The 17,671-nt window shown below is 39.1% G+C and overlaps 1 protein-coding gene across 1 annotated transcript in view; it reads left to right on the forward strand.

Moving 5' to 3' along the window:
- LOC139743812 (cadherin EGF LAG seven-pass G-type receptor 1-like) overlaps positions 1 to 17,671 on the forward strand; it is a 98,101-nt gene that overhangs the window by 66,014 nt on the left and 14,416 nt on the right. The window contains exons 9-24 of the mRNA XM_071654268.1: positions 386 to 545; positions 1,044 to 1,303; positions 1,884 to 2,067; positions 2,665 to 2,861; positions 3,262 to 3,468; positions 3,947 to 4,133; positions 4,656 to 4,905; positions 5,487 to 5,666; positions 6,325 to 6,451; positions 7,589 to 7,792; positions 8,235 to 8,473; positions 9,038 to 9,104; positions 9,695 to 9,774; positions 12,868 to 13,036; positions 13,648 to 13,731; positions 14,326 to 14,563. Of these exons, the coding sequence (XP_071510369.1) occupies positions 386 to 545; positions 1,044 to 1,303; positions 1,884 to 2,067; positions 2,665 to 2,861; positions 3,262 to 3,468; positions 3,947 to 4,133; positions 4,656 to 4,905; positions 5,487 to 5,666; positions 6,325 to 6,451; positions 7,589 to 7,792; positions 8,235 to 8,473; positions 9,038 to 9,104; positions 9,695 to 9,774; positions 12,868 to 13,036; positions 13,648 to 13,731; positions 14,326 to 14,563 (2,833 nt within the window). The remainder of the gene's footprint in view (positions 1 to 385; positions 546 to 1,043; positions 1,304 to 1,883; positions 2,068 to 2,664; positions 2,862 to 3,261; positions 3,469 to 3,946; positions 4,134 to 4,655; positions 4,906 to 5,486; positions 5,667 to 6,324; positions 6,452 to 7,588; positions 7,793 to 8,234; positions 8,474 to 9,037; positions 9,105 to 9,694; positions 9,775 to 12,867; positions 13,037 to 13,647; positions 13,732 to 14,325; positions 14,564 to 17,671) is intronic.

Consider the following 17,671-nt stretch of genomic DNA (forward strand, 5'->3'; position numbering starts at 1 on the left):
GGATGATGTGACAGGGCCTTCTATGATGAATTTCACTCCCTTTCTTGTCCGGCAATATGAAAGAAAATGTTCGTACAATTAGATATGCGAGCAGTTAAATTCTAATTTGAGCTTTATGTCTTTTTATTTGCTGCAACTAATAAAGATATATGTCACATATACTCTGAAACATTTGTTTGTTATGAAAAAAGAATAGGCAAATACAATAAATTGAGCTTGCCTGTTTTCCGATTATGATTAATGCAGACATTATGTAATAGTGAAGCACGTAATGTAGTGCTCTTATTCTTTTGCTTAATTTGTATGTTCGTTCTCATTGTCTTTTCCAATACCAAAATATAACCTTCTCTCACTCCACTCTACCTACCTCACCGTGCCCCAACAGGGAATGTCCATCGGTGGTAGCCCCCTGGACCCTGCCGTGGGGGCAAGGACCAATGTGGAGGATGGCTGCAATGCCCCAGACTCCTGCCTGGATGCAGACTGCCCCACCCACAGCCAGTGTGTGGACCTCTGGGATCTACACGAGTGTCAATGTGACAAAGGTGGGCTTTGCTCCTGTACTTGGGCCTCCCTCCCTCCTGGTTCTTCTAATCTCTCCTAAAAGTCTCCTAAACCTGTGATATATGCATATTATATATGTCATATTGTGCATATCAACTTTATTTCTCACTTGCTTGCAAGAATTGTGACACAGATAAGTTTGCCATTGTTATTGTCAACATTTAATTAACATTTTTCTTCTCTTTGTATTTTATAACTTTTTTTGGAGCACCAAGGAGTCTGTGATAAAATTTGGCTGTTGTGTTTTTTCTATAATGCTTTATCTCAAAACCACTGGAGATTGTATGCTTTCAGTGACAGTTTAGCATTAACACTATAGTTGAGATTTTCATGGAAACTAGAGTCAGCCTGTCACCTGTCAGCAGTGATTTAAGTTGAGCAACCATCTCTGCCGTTTTGTAGCAGATGTTAATCGGGAGACAGAAATCTCTCAACTGTTCAAATGTGCCACTGTTTTTTACTCTTCAACTCTACCATAGGTTACTACGGGCCCAGCTGCTCGTCCGCATGCGACCTGAACGTGTGTCGGCATGGCTCGCGCTGCACACTCTCCAGAGGGGCGGAGCACGGCTACCGCTGCACCTGCTCGGAGCTCTACTACGGCGACCACTGCCAGTACCTGGTAGAGGAGTGCCCGGACGACTGGTGGGGCTACCAGATCTGTGGCCCCTGCGAGTGCGATGAGGAGATGGGCTTCGAGTCCGCGTGCAACAAGACCACCAGCGAGTGCTACTGTCAGGTAAGTCATGTTTGTGAACAACATGAACATACCAGGAATAATTCATGAAGAAACTCCAATTCTAGATGCTAAAGGTCAACACAGAAGTGGAAACAATCTCCACCATCACCTGAAGATAGAGTAAAAAGATGAAAAGGATCTTCAAAGTTCTTAATGCAAGAGATTTAGAGACTTCAAAGTTCTTAATGCAAGAGATTTAGAGACCACCATATCCCTGCCGTTTTTATTGGGAAAGTTGTTAGTGTGTGAAGAATTCCAAATGTGTCATACTGTGATGCAAGATTCGCAGAAGAGAAATGTCCCTAGACAATCATAGCTCTCCAAGGAAGCAACCGAGAAACACATATTTCTATGTATGTGATTTTGCGCAGTCCTTTGTGTCCATGTTCTTGAGCTTATGAATTCGCTGCCAAGAAAGGACTAGATAGTGCTGAAGCAGAGGATATAAGCTCTTTTAATTTTCTTTCTCCGACCAATCTCATAATGTACAAATACTAGTGGAATATATGCAAAGATTCTTCACTTTTGGTGCACATTCTCAATGAAAGATCTCCCGACTTGGGATTTTTACCCCACACAGGAGCACTCTTACCGCCCCTCGGACAGCGACACCTGTTTCACGTGTGACTGCTACGAGGTTGGTTCCTCCAGCCAAGACTGTGAACAACAGACCGGTCAGTGCTCCTGCAAGAGGGGCGTCATTGGACGGCGATGTGACGCCTGTGTTGACCCCCACGCAGAGGTCACGCTCAGGGGCTGTGAAGGTCAGTGGCGCACAGACACATTCATGTGAAATGAAGAAAAAACTAAGACATAAGAGAGAAAATGGTGACCTATTTTATATCAGCATTATGAAGCAAAGAGATGAAACATGGAGGAATTTTGATTAATCTGGGGCCTGTTGCATAAAAGTTACAATTATGGTAACTTTGCCATAAAATGGTAACTTCCATGGAATTCTTGATTTTGATTGGCTGTTGAGTATTGTTGCCATGGTAGCTACCATTGAATGGCAAAGTTACTGTATTGTAACTTTTATGCAACTGGCCCTTTGTTATGAAGAGCAGAATTGAATTTATCAATTAGCAACTGGACAAGCTTTTTCAGCATCATTCAGTTATCCATCCAAACTTGACTCAGTTTTAAATTGAGCAAGCCCATAGAAGTGTAGCAATGTGCCTCAGTCCAACAGGGAAGCCATAGTGAGAAAATAGGTATTAGGGGGATTCAGGTAATTTCCATTCAGTGACAGTTAGTTTCCAGGTATCTGTGCCACTGGTTGAAGAACAGTAAGGATTAAACTTCAAGCTCGTCATTTATTTCCTAGTAATTGATTAATACACCTTGTGTTCTTCCCACAGTTGTGTACGACTCCTGTCCGAAGCGCTTTGCCGCGGGCCTCTGGTGGCCCAGGACCAAGTTTGGCAAGATCGCTGTCCTGGACTGCCCGTCGGGGAGCTACGGCATCGCGACGAGGTCATGTGACTTTGAGGACAACTGGCAGACACCAAACCTTTTCAATTGTACCTCGGACAGCTTCGCCTCTCTCCAGAACACAGTGAGTCTCCCTGATATAATTGATAATGATTTGCTGTATTGTGTGTGTGTGTGTGTGTGTGTGTGTGTGTGTGTGTGTGTGTGTGTGTGTGTGATTTTGTGTTTGTGTGTTGCCGCTCAGAAGGCAGTGATTATACTTGAGACACAACTATCAACTTCTCTGTATGTGAAACTTACACACATGTTCTGTATCTACCAGTGAGGAATATATCTAGTGTCTCACAGCCTTATCCAAAACAAGGGTATTCTCTGTTGTGTTAGCATGATTCTGGGAAAAACCCAACATTTCTGCCACTCCATTCTTCACCAGGTGCCAAGGCATGAAATTTTACTGCAATTTTGTGTGTCTTACATATCAATCTGATATTAAGTGAAAAAAATTTTTCTTATATTTCTTTCAGCTGAATGATCTGAAGAATGGAATGAAACTTTACCCAGAAGTCTCCTTCGCCATCGCTGAGGAGCTCCAAAAGGCCACCAACGAGACTGACGATTTCCATGGCAACGACATCAACATTGCCTATCAGGTCCTGTGCTACATCCTCGAACATGAGAGCAAGCAGGTGGGGCTGAACGTCACAGCCACCATCAGACGGTCTTTCACGAAGGTAATCACTCACTCACTCCAAGTTTATGATATAGGTTTTGTTTAACCCATTGAGGATGGACTGATTTTGCTATATCATGTATTTCCCATAGACACCTGTCAGAGTATTCTCAAGACTCATCTTCAAAGGGTTAGTAATTTACATTTATCATAATAAAGTGTTTAATCCCCTTCAAAATCCCCATGTATGACAAGTGTATTTGATATTGTGATTGTCCCAGACTGCATCTTCAAACAAGAGAGCAAATAGGTGAGACCGAATGTCAGCTGTTTACTTGAAGTAGTGTTTTGTGCATGATAATCACAAGCTTGGGGTAAAGGTTTTGTTGGTAATTTCATTGATCTGAACGCGTTAAATCATTTTGCTTATATGACAAATTTATTTGATATTTTTAAGGTCGTGTTTAGACTTACCTGTGGATGTGTTCGAGACACAGCTAGTGGTAGACCGATTTCTTTTCCTCTCCTTTTTTTGTCAGAACATCATTGAGACTGCCAGCCATCTGTTTGAGCCACGGAACAAGGCCCACTGGGATATGATCCAGGAAACCTCTCTGGGCACGGCTGAGCTGATGGAGGACTTGGAGGCATTTGCCCTCAACATTGCCCGCTTCACCACCTCCTTCTCCTACGCTCCTGAGTTCTCTGTCATCTCACAGAACATCGGTGAGTTCTGCTGAGTTTGGGCTTTGACCCAGACCTTTTCAACTGAGCAAATGACTCTCTCTTTGAGTGGTTATGTATGAGTTTGTCATCGCACATTCATGCTGAGGTCAAGGCTGTGAATTTTATTGAAATGTTTCAGATTTTCAGAAAAATATTAGTAGATGACAGTCAATCTGAGATTGTTAATGTTCTTGCTAGCTTAAGGATAAATATAGGATTATGCTTGCACACAGTCCTGTTTCTCTGAATCTATATCTTAAATTTCTTCAGTGCTCACACGTTCCGCTTCTACAGTTGCAATTAAGCAGTTGCACAGCATTGTTTTGATCATTATTATCGTTGTTATTGATTTCATCTTTGAAAAGATTATGATGGTCATCATGGTGATAATTGATCATCATTATTCTCGTGGTTATTGTTGTTCATATCATTTCGTTTGAATCATCAAGCTGTGAAAGTTCAATTTGTTTTTCCCCCCTGTATCAATTTCACTTTCTTTTCATTTTCCCGATGGCTTAATAGTCATGCACTTTGGCATCATCGTGCGGGAGAACTTCACCACCAAAGCCATCCCGAACCACGAGGTGGAGTCCCCCATTCTCGAGGAGGACACCTCCCAGGTGCACATCCCCGGCGACCTAATCAAGCCCCGCCCGGAGCCGGAGGGGTATGACCCCAACGACCCCATCTACGGCAACGTTGCTGTCTCTGCGTTCCTCCTTTATTCCACCCTACAGAACCTACTACCCAACAGCACGGCCGATGATGTCAGGTGTGTGTTTGATCTTCAAATCTTGATTCTCATTCTTCTTTTTCTTAAGTTTGACTATAATTATATTGAAAATATGTATGTTAATGGATACATTTTGACTCAGTCTGTGTTATCTGTGAACTTTATCTTTCTATGAATTCATTGTCTTATAATCTACAATTTCACACACATATAGAGAATGTGTGAATCTGAATTCTGATTGGATGTTACAGTTGTTTAAAAAGGGCTCTGCTTTGCCCTCCCCGCCCTACCTTACTCCGCAGTACTCTATTGTACTGTAGAGCCTACTGTATTGTACACTGCCCTACCTTTCTCCTCATAACTTGCCTGAGCATGACGTACACTATTCAATTTAACTTGACTCGACTCGACTCGACTCGACCCGACTCAACTCGACTCGACTCGACTCAACTTAACTCAACTGGACTTGACTCAACTTGACTCAACTCGACTCAACTCGACTCAACTCGACTCAACCTGGCTTGAGTCTACTCTACTCTACTCTACTTCATTCCCTGATCTGAGATGATGAATTTCACCCCTCTTATCTATTCTTCAACCTTATTCTATGCCAACACCAGACACCCAGACAACAAGGTTGGTCAGCTCATCAACTCGCCGATCATCTCGTTCTCCATCTTCGACAGTCTGGCCAACGGCACCCTTCCCAACCCCCTCCTGTCTCCAGTTGTCCTGGAGTTCCAGTCCCTGGATGCTGTCAATAGGAGTGGTCCTCAGTGTGTCTACTGGGACTTTGCATTGTAAGTTCCAACAATAACTCTCCTAGAAAGTATTTGAATCATTGAATGCCCTAATAAATCACCTGTTTTTATTCTCGACCTTTTCTGATCAGCCGCAAGGAATAGGACATTCAGCATCTTATTCCTTTGATTTAACTAGACAAGTATTGCCACTTACTTGAAAAAAAAAGAAGAAAAAAAGTGGCAGAAAAAGACTTAGTTACTCAATTGTTTTATGTATCAAGACTGATGGTGAACACTTTGATAAAGGTTTGATCTGTTTTTGAGTTATCAAAAATGCGAACTGTTTTGAGTTATTAAAAATGCGAAATGATCACTGATTTTGACTACAAATTTACAACAGTTGAAAGACAGGACTTGATGATTATCTTTTCTCACCATTTGAACTTTCAACCTGATTAAAAGTTAACCCATTGGTTACCAGGACTTGGGCTGGTCTTATGCAGAGTGGACTTCAAAATTTTAATGGGGAATGGGTGTACCATCCCTCCTTTCATAGTATCCAAGTCATTTCCATAGAGTTAAGATGTAATATTTGAACCTTCAATTATTTCAGCAATAGACAAATATATGAAATTTGGAATATAAGTGTGACTTAAAATGATAGGAATATCAATGATGATGCAAGATTTACTTAAAGTTTGTTTTTCCCCACCAGGTACAATGACACTGGAGGCTGGTCAACGGAAGGATGTAGACTGACAGGGTACAACAGAACTCACATCAACTGCTCCTGCTCACATCTCACTAACATTGCCGTCATCATGGACAATGCACCCTATCAGGTTCGTATTCAGTAGTCCGATGGAGTCACAAACTGTTGGCTGAGGACGTTCAATCGTTTGGTGGTGGTGGTGGTGGTGGTTGTTGTTGTTGTTGTTGTTGTTGTTGTTGTTGTTGTTGTTGTTGTTGTTGCTGTTGTTGTTGTGAGTAGTGTTGCTTAATCCTTTCATCTTTGCTAAGCATACGATATATACCTGTTCCAAGGCTTGCAACACACTGATCTCATATTTTAAAAAATTATCATTAAGATTAATCAGATGAGACCAACTCTCATTCATTTATGATGGATATCAATTTGTCTTGACAAAATCAGCTGTAAAAGGCTTATTTGACATACGGACATAGAATAATGGCAAGTAATGAATCTACGATGTTGCATCCTTCTTGATGCATAGGCCCTATAGATTGTTGTTGAGTTCACTATTCCAGTATAACCTTTGTATCTTTTGCATAATCAAGCGAGAGAAGCACTCTGAGAGCGGAGACCTCCGCCAAGCATGCAGCTCATTTCCATCACTGATCTTGTTCTTCGATAGAAATATCAGTGATTTCCACCCATACGTACTTATAGCATGCTGAAAGTGTTTATAGTGTGCTGAGAGTCGCGCGATTTCCCAATATAGAAGCCTTTGTTACGTCATTAACCCTCAGATGCATGGCGCGCCTCACCCTAGCAGAAACTAGAGCACGCATTTTAGTGCTCGCATGCAAACCTCACATACGTGCAGCCTGAACTCCCAAGTTCATTGACCCTACCTGGCAAAATATCAAAAATCCTTTATAAATTCCCCAAAAATTCTCGAATCACTACCAAAAGTTAATTGTTTGTTGCTTGTGTCATTCTCAACCTTTCCTGCAAGTTTCATCCCAATCCGTTATCTACTTTTTGAGTTATTTTGCACACGGACAAACGAACTAACGAACAAACCAACGTTAACGAAAACATAACCTCCTCCCTTGGCGGAGGTAATAAAAACTACAGCGGTCATATTGGTCTGACAGAAAATTTCCAACATGTCAGTTTGAATATTTTCACTGTGAGCCGAATTGCAGTCGAAATGATTGGTGAAATGTAAGGTACAAGAGAAACATTTTGGTGTAATATGAGCAATGGGCAATGTTGTCATTTCTTTTCACAGTGGACAGAAGATATCACCATCTCGCTCTCCATCGCTGTCTACGTGGGCGTGGCCATCGCCATCATCTGTCTACTCATCACCTTCCTCACTCTCCTGGGCATCTCCAACCTCCACACCAACCTCAACAGCATCCACGTCAACCTCTGCTTCGTGCTTATCGTCGCCGAGGTCACCTTCGGCGTTGGGATCAACACCGACAACACGGTGAGTCTGCTGCGGCAGAGTTTTTGTCATGATCAAGGTCTGTGCTGAGCAGAAGGTATTAATCTCAAACCATCAATCCCAGCTCGGAGTCAAAATTCAGCACCCTTGAATAACTGTCTTTGATTTATTTTTTCATTTTTTATGTTTTGCTGGTGAGATTACTTGGAGCAGCAGTGTACACAATTTCTTGAAAGAGACATGTAGGAAAGTATTCAGGACTTATTTGTAGAGAGTGTCAGTATTTCCAAAGCCATCACTCCCAAGGTTGCTTGCTTACAAGCATCCATGCTTCCCATAGCGTCGTGTCAAACAATGTTATTAAAATCAAATCACATCAAAACAAATCTAATCAAATCTTTGCTGTGTCATTGGATGATTTCTTCAGTTGGAAGGAAATGGATGTACATTTTGTACCCGTATTCTCTCCTCATCATGACCACAGTTTGCGTGTACGGCAGTCGCCATCATTCTCCACTACGTCCTCCTGAGCGCCTTCGGTTGGATGTTCGTGGAGGGCGTCCATCTCTACCGCATGATGACGGAGATCCGCGACATCAACTCGGGGCCGATGACGTACTCCTATGTGATCTCGTACGGTGTCTCTGCCCTCATCGTGGGCATGGCGGTACCACTCAGCAACATCAATTACGGGGCCCAGGTCAACAGCAACAATGAGCACTTGTAAGTGACCATGCATTTTATTTACTCAAAGATGGTGGTCTTCTTGTGTGAACTCTGATAATATAAAAAAAAGATGTTGCCTTTGTGTGACAATGTCCATTAGAGCAATGCAACTCAAAATTTGAAATGTATCCATCTTTTATCAGTGTGCAACAGATATGATTATAGGAATTGTTCTCACATCTTGTTGAAGGTGTTTCCCAGTTGATCATTGTTACAGAGACATTCCAAAAGTCGGCAAAATGCCTCGACCTGGTGCTGATATGGCAAAAATGATTGACATAGAAGTATGAGTTCTACTTTTAATAAATGGTTGTCTCAAATTTCCATGTAAGGACCTAAAATGAGTTGCTTTGGTATATTTTCTTTCAGTGGTTACCAGTACTCTAAATTGCCCAAATTATTCAAAGTAGACAAAGTGAATTTTACACCAGTGACCCTTTTTCCAGGCAAGCAACAAATATTTGTTCTATCCTTGTAAATGCTGGTTGTATGGTTGGTTTTCATTGAATGATACACAGTAATTTTCCATTCTCCCTTTTCTCATCTTTTTCCATAAAACAGTTGCTGGTTTTCGGTGGAAGATCTGCTCATTTGGAGCTTTGCAGGTCCAGTCCTGGCTGTGGTAGCTGTAAGTGAACACCCCTTTTTATTCCAGGACAAGAACCCCCGTTCCCCCGACAGCTTCCTGGGGTTGGGGATGCTCTGGGTTAATTTTCATTGGGGTAGTTGTATAAAGAGCTATTTGTCAAGGGGAAAGTTAGTCCGGATATGTCCTACAACCCCGCTGTTGACTATTATTACCAGAATTCCATATAAAATGTAGTTTGCAGATGCTTGTAGCTTGCATTTGTTGGGAGAAAGCTTTCATAATTTGTTTAATGATAATTGCTGGTTCAGGTATGAATGATTGTTATCAAAGCTTAAAAGCCAATGCATATACCATTTTAGATTGATCCAGGTATAATATTCCTTGTCAAAGAAATTGTCAGGAGGTCAGGGTTGTCCTTCAGAAAGAACAGGACATAGGGATTATGCCCTTTTTAACCCGTTTAAGGTTGGACTGATTTTGCTATAACATGCATTTCCCGTAGACGCCTGCCTGAGTATACTCGGGACTCATCTTCGACAGGTTAATTTCCAATTAAGTGCAGTATGTACGTAATAAAATGCAGGGTTTTAGAAAATACCATTTTACCCTTTATATTTTCCTCATCACAGATGAATATGGTTGTCATTTTCCTGGCCATAGTGGAATCGTGCAAATCAGGACAAAAGACTCCCGAATTTGGAAAACTGAGGTAAGAATCCAGCCTAATAGTCACATTCATCATCATCATTATTCCACAGGAGTAGCAACTCACAACCTGGTGCTATTCCCATGTGATGCAAACAATAAATAAGTGGATGATACTTCTAGTGATAAGAGGATCCTCAGAATGGAATTCTGTTTTTGTTTTAATATTCCTTTTGTCTTAATGAGGACATGTTACTCAGGTTCCTGGGCCAGTTGTAATGCTATTTCAGTATGCATTTATTTAGAAACCATTTGCCTGCTGGTTTTTATGAACCCATCCATTTTACATTTATTCAAGGAAGTTTGGGTGTTTAAAAGCCATATGACACTAGAAACAAACATTTTGAAAAAAAAAATGTTATTGTGCCATGTTTGTCTGCTTGCAGATATTGAATAGAAATTTAAGATGCTTGTAACTTCTTTCTTTCTTGAACTCTGAAAGGAGCAGTTGTGATTTGACATTGTGAAAACTACATCAAAGTCATTAATAATGCAAATATTATGTATTTACCTGAAAGTATACCTTTTTTTTTCTAACCAGTGCACTAACTTACTTGAAGATTAATATTCAGAGTAGACAATGTATGACTCTCATACCTTCCCAAATGTCAGATCACGTTCATCTGGTTTAAAAGATAAATTGATGGATTAAGATATTTCTAAAATTTGCGGAAATGATTTGATGCCATAGCAAGTTAAAGAGTGAGTAGAAGAAATTGATGAGATTGTGTTATTGTGACTTACTCTGTTTGAACGCTGCTCATTTGACCTATCCAGTTAGATATACTACTGAAAATCATTTATTAATCTTATAAGATTGTAAAATAGTTAAAGAAGTTTTGAGGAAAGCAAATCAAACTGTGGTTGAGTAGCAGGAATAAATGTTTGCTGTTGATCAGTATGGGCAGTTTGAAAATAAACAATAAATATGTAATTATTAATTGATTAATGATAAATGCATTTGTTTTATTTCCCACTCTTAATTTTCAAACATTCTGTAGACCACTGATGTAAGTTCACGTATCACTAGCTACTTAATCCCTTGTGTGCTTTAAGTGTCAAATGGCACAGACAACACCATAGATTCATACACTTTGTCCAAAGTACCTGGCACAGAGAGGGTTTAAGATCTGTGATTTGTCTTTGCCTTGCGAGAGAGGTTAAAATTTCGTGTTGGAATCATCCAGTATTTGTAGCTTGTGAAGTAACTGTTTAGTGATATAGGTTCTTCCGGTAATTATTATTTGAAAGGAATGATTGTGTCATTTAATTTCACAGTGCATGATGAATGTAGATTGTTGGTTTTGCAGCTGCATTTTTTTAATGCTGTTTAACTTTATTTCTGTGACTGTTATAATTTCAAGTTATTATTCATTTCTTAAAATGCGATAGCATCGTTGTTGTTTGTTTTTGTTTTTTGCTGTTTTTTTATTTCATCATAAATTAAGGTTATTTGCATAAAGTTGTATTAAAATGCACCCTCACTTATCTCATTAGATTTTTTTAAAATTGATCACTAGAAGCTATTTGCAGGATTATTCAATTTTTTCTTATTTGTCTTTATAGTAATAAGTGTATTTTTGTATGGTCTTGTGTTGTCTATGTGAGACATCATCAATAATGCAGGTTTTGCATGTTTTTACATCAGTTCCATATTGTTTCCAAACTATTTGTTCACCAAGTAAAGAACTGCAATTAGGGACCACATATTTAGCAACATGTAAATCCTAAATGTTTTGCCAAATATTTATTCTCTAAAACAACAATTTTTGTGACATGTACAGCAAGCTGTGATTATAGAGGTTAGCAAATAGCTTTATACCTAGAACTAAATGTCCATTGTTGTTGACTATAAATCAGTTTCATCACTGCAAGTATATGTAGCACATACAGAGCTAATACTCACAGGTAAAAAAATAATCTATATAATTATTGTTCATATGAAATTCTGACTTCCCCATATATTCAGGTCTAGATGTTTAGAGATTTCTTTAAAGATGACACTATAATGCTGCCAGAATCTATAAAGCTTGGATTCGATTTGATAAAAATTATGATAATGTACATTTGATTTCTCTTTAGTACTGTACATATTGTAGCATTTTATCAATGACTGTGTAGTTTCGTCTTTCCGTCTGCGTTGTAAACACTATATCACTGTGCATATCTCTCTTTCTCTGTCCCTCAATGTATTTCTCAAAAATCTCCCTCTGTCTGTATTTTCTTTAAGTTTGTCTCTGTCTCTGTTTTCTCCCTTTGTCTGTCTGTTTGTGTTTCTCTCTGTCTCTTACCCAGTATCTGTCTGTCCCTCTTCACTCTAAAAAATAACATGATAAAAAAAATTCAAAATTTTAAATATTGTCACTCCTCCAACCTTTTTGTTAAATGTTAAATTTGACACTCAAAATGTTAAAACTATCATGTCAGAAATGATAAATCTAACATTTAAAGTGTTAGATTTAACAATTACAAAAAAAAACAAAACAAAAATTGGAGGAGTGATGGCATTTAAAGGGGATGGCTAGTAACAGATCGGTGGGAATCAGTGGGAATGCTGGGGGATGATTGTTCCAATCCTTGTGGGATTCATTTAAGAGTACATTATATATCTATTGTTGTGTGAAAATTATTCGCTTCAGAATGGTGTCATATTCAAGTAATGTGCAGTTTAATGCTTCCAGGTTAGCGTGCCTGGTCAGTTACGGGGCATTAATCTGCACATTACTTGAATATGAGACCGTTCTGAGGCGAATAATTTTCACACAACAGCAGATATGTAATGTACTCTTAAATGAATCCCACAAGGATTGGAACAATCATCCCTCAGCATTCCCACTGATTCCCACTGATTCCCACTGATCGGTTACTAGCCATCCCCTTTAAGATGTTAAATTACCATATTGTTTTTTTAGAGTGTTCTATTTCACTCTCATACCCTGATTTTTAATCACTTCTTTATGTCTTGTCAGTGTATGTTTGTACTTCTGCAATTTACCTTTGCAGCTTTGCTGAATTTCTTATCCAACCGACGTTTGCTCTTGTCCAGTCCATCTTTCTCTGTGTTCACCGATGGGTCTTCTTTTTATTCCCACCGCAGGTCGGGGATTAGGTCGGCAGGTATCCTGCTCCCATTACTGGGGATCACGTGGGTGTTTGGGCTGCTTGCTGTCAACCAAACTGTGATCATCTACCAGTACCTCTTTGCCATCTTCAATGGACTCACTGGTCTCGCCATTCTTCTCTTCCATTGTGTGCTAGACTACAGGGTGAGAAATAGAATATGCTCCAATAATTGAAAAGTTTTATTGCAAAATTAGCTAAGCACCATTTTTAAACATTTCAAAGTAAGTTCATCATAAGATAGAGCAAAAATCAAACCTTTCCAGTAATATTTCACATGTGACTTAACAAGGATTATTCTAGAAGTTATGATTAAAAATATCCTGCATTTTCTTTGGGTTTTTTTTAGGGATCAAATATTTATGTCAAGAGCTTTTATAGCTTGTATTAAGAGTCATATGGAATTTAGCAGAAATCTACTTGTCAACCTGTGATAGTTTCCAGTGTGTGTGTTTGCAGGGTTGTTTTGTACAGCTAGTATTATCAAACCTGATGTATTTGGGGCTTTTTTGCAGCTGTGTAGGCTAATCTATGACAATTAAAAGGAATGGTCTCTGTAATTGGAATTTTAGTGATAAAATAATTGGATGCGATCCATTGCTTCCTGTTTTAAGGACATAATTGGAATGAAGGCAGATTCCACTCTTAGCAAAAATTATGCTGTAAGGTATCACTGTCTGAGTTGGTCTCCATTAAAGTAAGTTGCTGTAATAACTGTGATATGTTTCTAGTCTTTCCTGTCTGTTCTCCACCTCAGGTGCGAAGAGAATGGTGCATTTGTTGTGCACGCATGCAGGGCAAGCAGTACAAACCAGGGGACATGAACACCAGTACAAACTCGGTGAGTTGACCATTGTTCCATTGCTGTATTCTCAACTTTACTAACTTTAATAGATTACAGATGATTTAAAGTTAATACTGTTAACATCACACAGTTTAAAACCCATACACGTATTGCTCTAAATCAATTGAACAACTATCACCTATGAATAGGCAGTCAGTTCCATACCCCACTTTTGCATTTCTAATGGTTAACTTGAAATGGTGAAAGATTGCCTTTGATAGTCAACAGTTGGTGGATTTGTGTCATGTTCTATGTCAATTGCCTGTCTCATAGCGTTATATCCCATATTTGTTGGAAAAGAACTCACTGTCATATGTTGTACGCAACTCCCATTCGATACAGTTTTGCACCTGTCTGTTGTGCAGAACACATTCCTTGCGAAAATTGATATGTAGCATTAACTAAACTTTTAAGGTTGCATTAAAACCGTAGGAAAAAATCTTGACATCTGAATTGCAGGTGATAGATTGGACTTCAATGTGGATATTTGTGTATTTTGTTGATTTGAATAATTCTGAATACCCTGCCGGTATAATTTCTCTTTGACCTTTCTCTTCCACTGCCCCCCCCCCCCCATTCTCCCAACAACAGCGATCTGCCCTGACCTACAGCAAGAACGACCCGTACGGCACGCCCAACCGGTACAACATCGGCATCTCCACAGGGTCGATAGGCGCCAGCAGCCGCAGCTCCAAGATGAGCCAAGTGCCGTCATACCGGCCCGAGGGCTACCTCCGCAAGACGGCTAGCACCACTACCACCTCGCCCTCCGCCCACTTCGACTACAAGCCCCAGTACTACCGCAACAATGCTGAGACCAATCTGGATGGTAAGTGCAATATATATCATCTTCTTTCATGTCTAAACTACAAATATCTGATTTCCATCTCCTGTACACTGTATATGGCTTTGTGTCAGCAAACTTGGCATGATATTTCAGTTCAGAAGTAGAAAGGTGTCAACTCCATAGATTTCCTATGGTGTTTGTGCCCTTCTGCTACTGAATGTCTGTCCCATCATTAATGCATCAGGAAAGATGTAAGAACTTACTACCACAGTATCTCGAGGTTTTGGCATCTTCACATTCCTAATGTCTTGGGGAAGAGGTTACATCTTTGAAAAAAATATACATATCTGTCGTATTATACTGCATTTGTAATGTTTCTTATTTGTTCTTAATAATCTATAACCCTATGTGATCCTCCATTATATGGGTGAGGTGAGGGACTCTCACAACATAAATGTATCAGTTTGCATAACTGCAGTCTCATTTATCTGTTACAATGACCACCACCCATAAAATGTCTGAACATACCCTTCCACTTTTATATCCTGCGATATATCATATTGAGATGAGTGTTCATCTTCTTTTTTTTTTAAGAATATATCAATATATCATCATATCATTCATTAATGAAGGGAAGTGTGGTGTACATTTTGCATGCAAAACATTTGGATTTTATCATTTCATTTGAACGTTAAAGTTTGTTCCGCTCGAGTTACATCATACCATGATTGCTGAATTCAGCCATTGTGTTCACCATTTCATAAAAGCCTCATGGTTTTCACACATCTTGCACGATGTTTACAGACATATGTCAGAAACGTGGATGTCATGAACTGTAAACTTTTAACTCATCATTCCCAAGATAGGATTATTCCCCATGGATTTAGTATAGTCGTACACATGGTTTCCACTCACAATTGTGTGATTTTAAATACTTAAACATCATGCCCATCAGTTCCTCTCGAGTCACACATGTTTGGAAAGTCTCCACTAAAAGATGTTGCCCGGTGTCATTCACATATCAGTCAAGAAGTGTCATCGGGGTGACAAGAGAATTCTTTGCCTGCCTGCCTGGCTGCCTACCTCTTTGTCATTTGAATTGACCTTTGCCCCTTCACGTCCTTGTCGAATGCCAAGATATAATTCTCATGGCTTTAAAGTCATTTCATAGCAATGTGCAGAACAAGGAAATTCTAAACACACTACACTTGTGATGTCAACATTAGTCGTATGAGCTACAATCATTGATATAATGAAAAGCAGCATTGTCCGAAGGAATATTGAAATGTTTACACAAATGTGCCTTTAGTACAATATTCTTGCTATGACAAAAGGAATGGTGAGAAATTTAATGCCTTCTGCTCTGCAGATTTCATGTAGCGTACCCCTCCCCTATAACAAAATAAAAATTGTAAAAATTCACTGATAAGCAAACAAAAATGTCAAATAAATTCACTCTTACATACTTTGTTCCAGATCATGATTTTGTATTGGATTAACTTAAGTGTTGCAGAAGATAAGAAATTACATCCTGAATATGCCTCCCTTAAACTGCTTCACTGCACTAACTCAACCATTATCAAAATAGTACCGTACCTATGCGAATGATAACACTAGCTTTAAAAATTTACAGTATGAATTACATTTCTTGGAAGTAAGAAACACATTAGAAAATACTGAAATATTTCGCCCTCTTCTAGTTACTTTCCGTGAGTGTGCACATAACCGCACTCTGGTTATAATAGGCATGATTGACAAGAACAGCTATATTTTATTATTATCATTTGGGCTTTTAATCCTCTGGCAATATCCTTAATGATTGATGGGCTCGTGAATGTGATTGGAACTGTCATTACTTGTAATATCTTTAGAAAGCCTTAACCCGTTGAGGACGGTTTGATTTTGCTTCAACACGCATTTCCCATAGACACCTGCCCGAGTATACTCGGGACTCGTCCTCAACGGGTTAAGAAAACATTTGTTGAGATAACATAATCTCCTGCAATATCTAACCTCCTCTAAAATGGTTGGAAATGAAATGGTATCTTCTGAAATGATTTTTTTTTGATCATAACTCATGAGATATGTCTCCTATAAACTTTATGCACAATTCAGTGACATGCAAAAATAAAAATGCTTGTGAAATCATTTGCACCTGTTAACCATTGATATCTGCAAAACTTCATTTTTGGTAACCAGTCAACAAAGAATTGTAGGTCTAAAGAAATCATTAAGGGGATAAGACATGATATTGATGATGATGATGATAATGCACAGCATTTGTATGACGCCATATATCTGTTTAAATACAACAAAGGCGCAGACCCCTCCAAGAGAGTTGGCAGTTGAATGCCTGATGAGCTGTTGGAAGATGTTGGCATTAAGAATGCTTACTAACGATAGGGGGCGCTCTGCTCATACCACTGTCAGGATGTATCCACCCATGTAATAACCGCATGCTTCCACCCTTGTTGCTTCCACGTATCCATGCATCCCTCCCTCCCTTTCTCTCTCCTTAACAGCACCTCATATGGGTATGATGGGACACACGAATCCTGTAAATGTCCTAGGTGAGCATCCCCCGGTTAGATGGCTCTACTGTCCATCTATCATTGTGTGCTTGCGTGTGTGTTTGTGCACCAGTGACTCACAGTAACAAGTGGTAGATGATATATTCATATATTTCATCTATCTCCCTCCATCTACATTTTTCTGTATGTATCATGCCTTGATGTGTATCTCTGTCTCTCTTTATCTATCTCTTTCTAGCTATCTGTCTACCTGTCTACCCTCTATCGATCTCTGTGTATCTCCCTCTCTATATCTATATCTATATCTGTATCTGTATCTATATCTATATCTATATCTATATCTATATCTATATCTATATCTATATCTATATCTATATCTATATCTATATCTATATCTATATCTATATCTATATCTATATCTATATCTATATCTATATCTATATCTATATCTATATCTATATCTATATCTATATCTATATCTATATCTATATCTATATCTATATCTATATCTATATCTATATCTATATCTATATCTATATCTATATCTATATCTATATCTATATCTATATCTACATCTATATCTATATCTATATCTATGTCTCTCTATACCTATGTATAT

This window comes from Diadema antillarum, unplaced genomic scaffold (genome assembly GCF_040938485.1).
Source record: "Diadema antillarum isolate AM-2024a unplaced genomic scaffold, OU_Dant_1.0 seq00001107_RagTag, whole genome shotgun sequence".
Taxonomy (NCBI): Eukaryota; Metazoa; Echinodermata; class Echinoidea; order Diadematoida; family Diadematidae; genus Diadema; species Diadema antillarum.